We start from the raw sequence: 10,000 nt of genomic DNA, 5'->3' as shown, positions 1-10,000 counted from the left end.
AAGTCAGTGCTGTCATCCTCCTCATCTGTCTCTCACTCTTCCCTTCTCTCTGACTTCTCTTGTCTCCTCCTCCCTGACTCTCCCTGTCTCCTCCTCCCTGACTCTACCTGTCTCCTCCTCCCTGTGTTTCCCTGTCTCCTCCTCCCTGACTCTCCCTGTCTCCTCCTCCCTGACTCTCCCTGTCTCATCCTCCCTGTTTCCCTGTCTCCTCCTCCCTGACTCTCCCTGTCTCCTCCTCCCTGACTCTCCCTGTCTCCTCCTCCCTGTTTCCCTGTCTCCTCCTCCCTGACTCTCCCTGTCTCATCCTCCCTGACTCTCCCTGTCTCCTCTTCCCTGACTCTCCCTGTCTCATCCTCCCTGACTCTACCTGTCTCATCCTCCCTGACTCTACCTGTCTCCTCCTCCCTGACTCTCCCTGTCTCATCCTCCCTGACTCTACCTGTCTCCTCCTCCATGACTCTACCTGTCTCCTCCTCCATGACTCCCTGTCTCCTCCTCCCTGACTCTCCCTGTCTCCTCCTCCCTGACTCTCCCTGTCTCCTCCTCCCTGACTCTCCCTGTCTCCTCCTCCCTGACTCTCCCTGTCTCCTCCTCCATGACTCCCTGTCTCCTCCTCCCTGACTCCTCCTCCCTGACTCTCCCTGTCTCCTCCTCCCTGACTCCCCCTGTCTTCTCCTCCCTGACTCTCCCTGTCTCCTCCTCCATGACTCTCCCTGTCTCCTCCTCCCTGACTCTCCCTGTCTCCTCCTCCCTGACTCTCCCTGTCTCCTCCTCCATGACTCTCCCTGTCTCCTCCTCCCTGACTCTCCCTGTCTCCTCCTCCCTGACTCTCCCTGTCTCCTCCTCCATGACTCTCCCTGTCTCCTCCTCCCTGACTCTCCCTGTCTCCTCCTCCATGACTCTCCCTGTCTCCTCCTCCATGCCTCTCCCTGTCTCCTCCTCCATGACTCTCCCTGTCTCCTCCTCCCTGACTCTCCCTGTCTCCTCCTCCCTGACTCTCCCTGTCTCCTCCTCCATGACTCTTACTGTCTCCTCCTCCCTGACTCTACCTGTCTCCTCCTCCATGACTCTCCCTGTCTCCTCCTCCCTGACTCTCCCTGTCTCCTCCTCCCTGACTCTCCCTGTCTCCTCCTCCCTGACTCTCCCTGTCTCCTCCTCCATGACTCTCCCTGTCTTCTCCTCCCTGACTCTCCCTGTCTCCTCCTCCATGACTCTCCCTGTCTCCTCCTCCCTGACTCCTCCTCCCTGACTCTCCCTGTCTCCTCCTCCCTGACTCTCCCTGTCTCCTCCTCCCTGACTCTCCCTGTCTCCTCCTCCATGACTCTCCCTGTCTTCTCCTCCCTGACTCTCCCTGTCTCCTCCTCCATGACTCTCCCTGTCTCCTCCTCCCTGACTCTCCCTGTCTCCTCCTCCCTGACTCTCCCTGTCTTCTCCTCCCTGACTCTCCCTGTCTCCTCCTCCATGACTCTCCCTGTCTCCTCCTCCCTGACTCTCCCTGTCTTCTCCTCCCTGACTCTCCCTGTCTCCTCCTCCATGACTCTCCCTGTCTCCTCCTCCCTGACTCTCCATGTCTTCTCCTCCCTGACTCTCCCTGTCTCCTCCTCCCTGACTCTCCCTGTCGCCTCCTCCCTGACTCTCCCTGTCTTCTCCTCCCTGACTCTCCCTGTCTCCTCCTCCATGACTCTCCCTGTCTCCTCCTCCCTGACTCTCCCTGTCTCCTCCTCCCTGACTCTCCCTGTCTCCTCCTCCATGACTCTCCCTGTCTTCTCCTCCCTGACTCTCCCTGTCTCCTCCTCCATGACTCTCCCTGTCTCCTCCTCCCTGACTCCTCCTCCCTGACTCTCCCTGTCTCCTCCTCCCTGACTCTCCCTGTCTCCTCCTCCCTGACTCTCCCTGTCTTCTCCTCCCTGACTCTCCCTGTCTCCTCCTCCATGACTCTCCCTGTCTCCTCCTCCCTGACTCTCCCTGTCTTCTCCTCCCTGACTCTCCCTGTCTCCTCCTCCATGACTCTCCCTGTCTCCTCCTCCCTGACTCTCCCTGTCTCCTCCTCCCTGACTCTCCCTGTCTCCTCCTCCCTGACTCTCCCTGTCTCCTCCTCCATGACTCTCCCTGTCTTCTCCTCCCTGACTCTCCCTGTCTCCTCCTCCATGACTCTCCCTGTCTCCTCCTCCCTGACTCTCCATGTCTTCTCCTCCCTGACTCTCCCTGTCTCCTCCTCCCTGACTCTCCCCGTCTTCTCCTCCCTGACTCTACCTGTCTCCTCCTCCCTGACTCTCCCTGTCTCCTCCTCCCTGACTCTCCCTGTCGCCTCCTCCCTGACTCTCCCTGTCTCCTCCTCCCGGACTCTCCCTGTCTTCTCCTCCCTGACTCTCCCTGTCTTCTCCTCCCTGACTCTCCCTGTCTCCTCCTCCCTGACTCTCCCTGTCTCCTCCTCCCTGACTCTCCCTGTCTCCTCCTCCCTGACTCTCCCTGTCACCCCTCCTTGTCTCCTCCTCCCTGACTCTCCCTGTCTTCTCCTACCTGACTCTCCGTCTTCTCCTCCCTGACCCTCCCTGTCTTCTCATCCCTGACTCTCCCTGTCACCCCTCCCTGTCTTCTCCTCCCTGACTCCCTGGATTACATGCGTAATGCAGGAAATTAATTATCTGCGTCACCTCACACCCCTACACTGCGTCTGTATGTGGAACGCCCAAGCCCGACGTGTGTATGTGTGTTTGAGAGAGAGAGACTATAGGATTACATGTGTATAGCCTGGAGAACATGCACATGCGTGTGTTATGTATTGTATGTGTGTGTGTTACCGCAGGGATACAAGGAACATGTATCTTGTTCCTGTGTGTTACAGTTACAGTAATTGCGTTGGAGGCTGACATGTGGAGCAGCTCTATTCTATTAATTAAATCAGATTTGGTGTCTGGCAGTGTGTGCTGTTACTCTGTCCATTAGATACAAGCATATGGATCATGTCAGGAAGAATTAGGCCACTCTGGTCCTTACGCCCAGCCCCTGAGGAAGTGACACACAGACACACAGGAGCACACACGGGCCTGCACGGCACGCGCACACACACACACACACACAGACTCACACACACACACACAGACACACAGGAGCACACACGGGCCTGCACGGCACGCGCACCCTGTGCTGTGTGTTGTAATGTTTCCAAAGAAGCTCTGGTTTGACTGCAGCATGGCTCTGTTCTACTCCTCTCTTTCCTCGCTAACACTTTGCAATAAGGCTCACAAAATTAATGCTTAATAAGCATTAAGCCTTATTAATGATTCATAAGCATTAGCTTAACTCTAACCCTAAACTATTAAATAATGCATAAATGAATACCTAGTTACTGTAACATGAACACCATTAGTAAATGATCACTAGATACATGTGTTAACTGTTAATTAAGGGTTAGTTCATGCTTATTATTAGGCATTAACCAGTCCCTCTAGGAAATTGTGATTTTGCTATCGCAATAATGAATGCAAATTCAACCAATTTCAGCAATATTTGCTTGCAATTTTTCAATATTCCCGCGATTTCGCCACAAAAACGACATAACAGGTTCCTTAACTTGCAATTTCTGCCAGTTCCCACAATTCTACCACAAAAAAATCATATAGAGCTTCACAAATTGCATTGCAAGTTTTGGAAAAGTTGCCATTAGGTCGTAGTTAGGGGGGAAAAATAGCAATCTTTAGCAAAATAATCACATAAAAAGCCACTGCAAAATCAAGCATTTTGACAATCACACACACACACACACACACACACACACACACACGCACACACACACAGCTAAATCCTGGAGGGACTGATTAACTAACCCTTACTGTAATTTAGTGACCCTTATTGTGAAGTGTGACCCTTTTCTTTCCCTTCTGTGCTTCTTTGCAGCATAGCTACATAAGTGTGTGTGAGTCTGTGTGTCGGTGTGTGTGTGTGTGAGTCTGTGTGTCGGTGTGTGTGTGAGTCTGTGTGTCGGTGTGTGTGTGTGAGTCTGTGTGTCGGTGTGTGTGTGTGTGTGTGTGTGAGTCTGTGTGTCGGTGTGTGTGTGTGTGTGTGTCGGTGTGTGTGTGTGTGTGTGTGAGTCTGTGTGTGTGTGTGTGTGAGTCTGTGTGTCGGTGTGTGTGTGTGTGTGTGTCGGTGTGTGTGTGTGTGAGTCTGTGTGTGTGTGTGTGTGAGTCTGTGTGTCGGTGTGTGTGTGTGAGTCTGTGTGTCGGTGTGTGTGTGTGAGTCTGTGTGTCGGTGTGTGTGTGTGTCGGTGTGTGTGTGTGTGTGAGTCTGTGTGTGTGTGTGTGTGTGTGTGAGCCTGTGTGTCGGTGTGTGTGTGTCCTCTCTGCTCTCCTCCTGTCTCACTTCAGCCCACATTAGAGAGCCGGTCTCCTTCGGGAGACTAAAATATCAAAATAAAGCTTTTACCAGAACACTGATCTAAACACACGCATGCGCACGCGCACACACACGCGCGCGCACACACACACACACACACGCGCGCGCACACACACACACACACACACACACACACACACACACACACACACACACAGTACATACTGTACACTCATTTGTCATGTAATGGACAGAGTATGGGCAGCCTATTTAATGTGTGACACTTCAATAAGTGGTGTGTACCTGAATTTATATCTAACAATACAAATATTCTCAGATTTGGGTCCAAGACACAAAATCTTATTACATGGGGAACCGTGGCCCAATGTGGACTAAATTAGAGGTCCTTGATTTGAAAAAGGCTGAGAATCAGTCATTATGTCATCTCCATAGAGCCGGGACACTTGGACAGGCCCCTGGTGACTGAAGGTCATGCCACTGCCACAGTCCAACCAGTAAAACTGAGACTGATTATTTTAAGCAATCAATAAATCTCTCCGTCTGCGGTCCAGTGTTTGGTTTTTAGTCGGATGTGGCTCGCAACTGGTCCAGCTTTTAGAACCTTTTAACTGTCAATTCTACTGGTGGTTTGACACTTCTACTGACACGCACGCACTCACTCACTCACTCACTCAGGGTGCATTCTGAAAGCGTACGGAGGTTGGGGCAGAGTCCTTTTTCAGCAGCATCCCAAAAATCCCTTTCTCTGAATAGTCGGCAAACTGCAGAGTAGGAGGGAGAGGGAGAGGAGATACATTCGATGTGTCACATGGACTAGCAACAAATAGATAGATATAAGATTCAATTACAATGAGACCCAAACAAGTAGAAAAATGTAACCTTTACTTATTTACAGATTGTACAGAGGTACTGAGTGACAAGGTAGTATTTACAACAACACAACTAGTAGCTTAGAAACCCCTGAAATCATACACAAGTGAGATACACAGCAGGGAGACCCCGTTGGGCTGCGCCTCAACTCACATCTTCTGCAGGTATACATACTATATTTATGATATTGTTTTATATACCTTAGCCTGGTCACTGTGCAGAGCCAAACTGAGCCACACTAAGAGCTGGGACACTTCCAGTGCCAGCTTGGTGCCATATAGGCTACATGACCCTGGGGAGCGTAACCGTCCAGGGCTGCAGTCAGCAGGGTGGAGGGGCTCTTTTGACGTGCAGCCCAGTGGGCCGACTCAGGGAGAACTCAGGTGCTGCAGCAAAATAGGTACCACTAGAAACACGAGCACGTCATGCAAAAAAATTAAAATAAACAAATAAATAAAAAATGGTGTAAACATATCTGTGGCAATGGAATACGGACATACAACCTCATTCTCCATGCCCCCTGAACCACAACAGCACAGACTCTGTGTGTGTGTGTGTGTGTGTGTGTGCGATTGTGTGTGGTATGAGTAAGAGCCAGGTCAAATGTTATGAGTGGGAGGAAGGGAAGAGAGTAAAGTAGAGATTGTAAAGTACACACACAGACACATGCACACACAACACATGCGTGCACACACACACACACACTCGCCAAACATCCTTCGTTCACATACATGTATCATCCTGTCTTATATAAATGCCATGTAAAACACACACACACACACACACACACACACACACACACACACACACACACACACACACACACACACACACACACACTCCGAGGTGAAACAGCACAGACTAATAGTGGAAGAAAACTATGTGGGTGGGGGTTCTTAACCACACAGGCTGGAATATCATTATTATTCATTGAGTGTGATTCAGATGAGAGCCAGCTAGCTATTTAACCTGTTAGCTGAGCAGGATAGTTCACTTGTTTGTTAGCTATTTAACCTGTTAGCTGAGCAGGATAGTTAACTTGTTTGTTAGCTATTTAACCTGTTAGCTGAGCAGGATAGTTAACTTGTTTGTTAGCTATTTAACCTGTTAGCTGAGCAGGATAGTTAACTTGTTTGTTAGCTATTTAACCTGTTAGCTGAGCAGGATAGTTCACTTGTTTGTTAGCTATTTAACCTGTTAGCTGAGCAGGATAGTTAGCTTGTTTGTTAGCTATTTAACCTGTTAGCTGAGCAGGATAGTTCACTTGTTTGTTAGCTATTTAACCTGTTAGCTGAGCAGGATAGTTCACTTGTTTGTTAACCCAGCAGTGAGGACTGTACAGTGAGGTCCCAACCAACAACACACCAGAGGAAAAATCAATTTCACACAAGAATCTAAAACATGCCAAAGTCTTTTTTTAGAAGCAGAATAAAAGCCACGTTGTTATTGAAATGAATTCTACACTTATTACCATTTAAATCAAACAAATGAAATCATTTTCTAACATTAAAAATTTCTCTGTACATAAGTATAATATTGCAACCTGATATTGTGCATATAACTCATACACCAAACCTGTTAGGATGACCAAAGAGGGGCAGCGCTCACCATTCAAAGGTGCATTTTTTGTTTCAAACCGTTTTGCATTCTTTGCAGGCAATATGTGTGAGGGGAGGAGGGGGGAGCGAGAGAATAGAGAATAGAAAGAAAGTAAGAGAATAAAGATAGATGTTCGGCTAATGGGATATCAAATCCTTTCTCAATCATAATCCTTTTGCTAAAAAAAAATCAATGCCCTTCGCAGTAGATTATGGATTTCTAGAACACTCATACACACATTGCCAACACTTGTCTAACACTTGTCTAGTGTGTGTGTGTGTGGGTGCGTGTGTGTGTGTGTGTGTCTCAGAGTGCTGCCTGTAACGAGTCACTTTGCAAACTCTCTGCTTGTCACGTGAGCGCTCTGCTGAAACACGGCGCCGCGCTCTTCGCCTTGCTATCCGGATACTCATCCAGGAGTATTAACTTGATGAATAAATCTGCAGCCATGTTTCCCTCGCTATAGCGCCCCCATCTGGCAGCGTCAGGGTTAACCCTCGCCCTCTCAATTCACTACTGCAGAACCATTCAAATGAGCCAAGAGTCCGTTTGCTCAACATAGTTATCAGAAAAAAGCACTGTAGTAGAGCCAGCGTTGAATTTGAAGAATCGTAACGACTACTGATATTAAAAGATTTCCAACAATACCCTAGATCATGTACATAGTTCTGCAGAGATTTCGAACAGCACTGCTGAACTTTATTCCTCTGATCTATTCCTCAATTTATTCTTTATAAGGAAGGAGGGAAGGAGAAAGGATGGAAGGAAGGAAATAAGGAAAGGAGCCAGGAAAGGAATAATGGCGAGAAAATAAGAGGAAAAGATATAGAGGGAGGAGGAGCACAGTAGATTTCAAAAGAATAGAAGGAGGAAGAGCTTTTGTTGTTGTGTGTATGATGCTGTAGCCATTATCCAACACTGTCAAACGTTCAACCTCATAATGGAACCCAACAGCTGGGACACCTATTGCCTTAACGTTGCCCTAAACCAAAACAATAAAAAATAAATAAGAGAAGGAAACATCTATCCAGCGAGTGATTCGGAATATTCATAGTTTTCAGTATAAAAGTGTTTTTGGTCAAACATCTGTGTTCGGTGGCAGGGTATAAAATCTACAAAGTGCACAAATTGAAGCTATCTCACAGCCTCGACACAGAAACCCACCCTAAACTACTATCCTAGACTATTGTGTGTAAATGTGTGTGTGTGTGTGTTTGCTTGTGTGTGTGTCTGTGTGTGTGTGCGCGCACGCACATGTATGACCCTGTATAGTAGTTGGTTGATACCACAGGGCAGTAGGAAGCATGCAGTATGACCTGAAGGCTAGCTAAGAGAGGAAGCAAGGACGCTATATGTCTATAGATCTAGAAACACTAGAACACACCTCATCCTGAGGAGCTTTACTGGGCGGACTGGCGGCCATGTTTGGTCCACTGTTTGGAATGTTCAATTAAACTGACATCAACAATAACACACAGTCTGTAGTGCTGCTGCCATGTGTTACCTCCCCAAAACAAACACTGTGTGTGTTCGAGTGTTTGAACATCTATGGGTAGGCAAGGAACCCCCGAGGTGGGTGCATTGTTATGACCTGTGTCATATTACAGAGACAGTATTTCCATTCAAGTCAAGGCTTACTTTAGTGTGGTGTAGTACTCCTTAAGCCATGCTGGCAGTGCAGTTTGGAGGCTCGAACAACATACGGGTGACTGTACTTTATAAATCATAGTGCAACAGGAGAGAACTAGAGACAGAGAGAGAGAGAGAGGAATGGGGGGGCTGTGTGTTTAGGCGAAAAGTGTGTGTGCGTAATCTCAGAAGAATGTGGGGGATTCTTTCTCCCCTCGTTTCCAAGAGGCTGTTTGGGGGGGTGCAGGCCAGGCGGGCTGGAGATCACTTCAGCTCATCCTCTCTGAATGTCCAAGCGTCCTGTTGTCCTTCACACGCCGATGTGCCACCGCATCCCACTGTCGGTGCTAAGCTGAATAATATTGTGTCCCTTGTCCTTCATGGACATTTGTTCTGGTCTTGTTGGACTTTGTGTCTGTTTGTCCCTCTCCACCCAGAGCGAGAGGCCAGTACACTCTGATACTCACACACAGGCTCTCCATCTTGTGCCCCGCCCTGTAGGGGGTGTGATAAAGAAACAATGATTGACTCAGCATCACCAGTCACCTATAGTCTAGAGCACACCTTGGACCCTGTTGCTCACACATGTATGAATGTGTGTGTGTGTGTGTGTGTATATATGCGTGTGTGTTTGTGTTTGTGTATCTGCTTAGAATCAGAGCTGCCCGGTCCAGTCACACACACACACACCTCCTTGCATGCGTGTGTATGTGAATGTGTGTCTCAGTGAGAGGAAGTGTGCGTGTCTCTCAGACATCGGACTCAATGCTGGGCATGCGGCGGTAGAGGCGCGGCCGGTTTCCGCCGGCGCTCGCGGCTCGCCCCCCTGTCACATAGTTCATTGGCTGAGAGGCAGCGGGCGGGACCATATAGGCCACCACAGTGGGCTCCTGCTGAGGGTAGAACACCTGCTGGTCAACATGGCCGCCATGCTGGTTTATGTGATGGCTGCCGTGGTTACCGAGGGTAAACGACAGTGGCATTAGCTGCTTGTAGAGCTCGTGGGCGGAATTTCTGTGTGGCATGCGTGCGGCAGCCTGGGAGGCGGGCTCGCGCTGCACGGTGCCGGGGGCCGATTGGAGGAAAGGGTTGTGAGAGGGGCGGTCTGGGAAGAGGCTCTTTGAACGCCGGGGGAGGGGGATCGGGGTGTCCACACTGTGGGGGTGTGAGGGCGACGGGGAGGGTGGGCTGCGGCTGCTGTAAGGACGGTCAGAGCGCATGGTCAGCACGTTGGCGTAGGCCCCCTCCTCCAGCTCCAGCTCCGTCTCCCTGTCGGACAAGCTGAGCCCCTGGAGGCGGGCGTGGGATTGAGGAACGCCGTCGGGAACGTTCTCGTAGGAGTGCTGCCGGCTCAGCTGGAGGTGCTGGGCGGAGGACGAGGAGGGCAGCGGAGCCGAGGAGGTCGGGGAGGGCTCAAAGTGGCTGACCAGCCCGTCCCCTTCGCCCACCAGGCCCAGCTCGCTCTGGGGAAGGTAGTGCGTGAACATGTCTCCGCCGTGTGGGTGAGTGTGTGCGTGAGCGTAGTGTGTGTGCAGCTGGTCTTCACTGA

At 50.1% G+C, this 10,000-nt stretch overlaps 1 protein-coding gene across 1 annotated transcript in view; it reads right to left on the bottom strand.

The window, feature by feature from the left end:
* Positions 1 to 9,200: 9,200 nt before the first annotated feature.
* Positions 9,201 to 10,000, bottom strand: part of grin2ab (glutamate receptor, ionotropic, N-methyl D-aspartate 2A, b) — a gene marked incomplete at both ends in the record, with an annotated part of 100,130 nt that continues 99,330 nt past the window's right edge. The window contains 1 exon segment of the mRNA XM_083656182.1: positions 9,201 to 10,000. This exon segment is cut by the window's right edge and continues 182 nt beyond it. Coding sequence (XP_083512308.1) covers positions 9,201 to 10,000 — 800 coding nt within the window.

Source organism: Poromitra crassiceps (genome assembly GCF_964638095.1).
Source record: "Poromitra crassiceps genome assembly, chromosome: 19".
NCBI classification, from domain to species: Eukaryota; Metazoa; Chordata; class Actinopteri; order Beryciformes; family Melamphaidae; genus Poromitra; species Poromitra crassiceps.
This window is presented reverse-complemented; position numbering and strand designations above follow the sequence as displayed.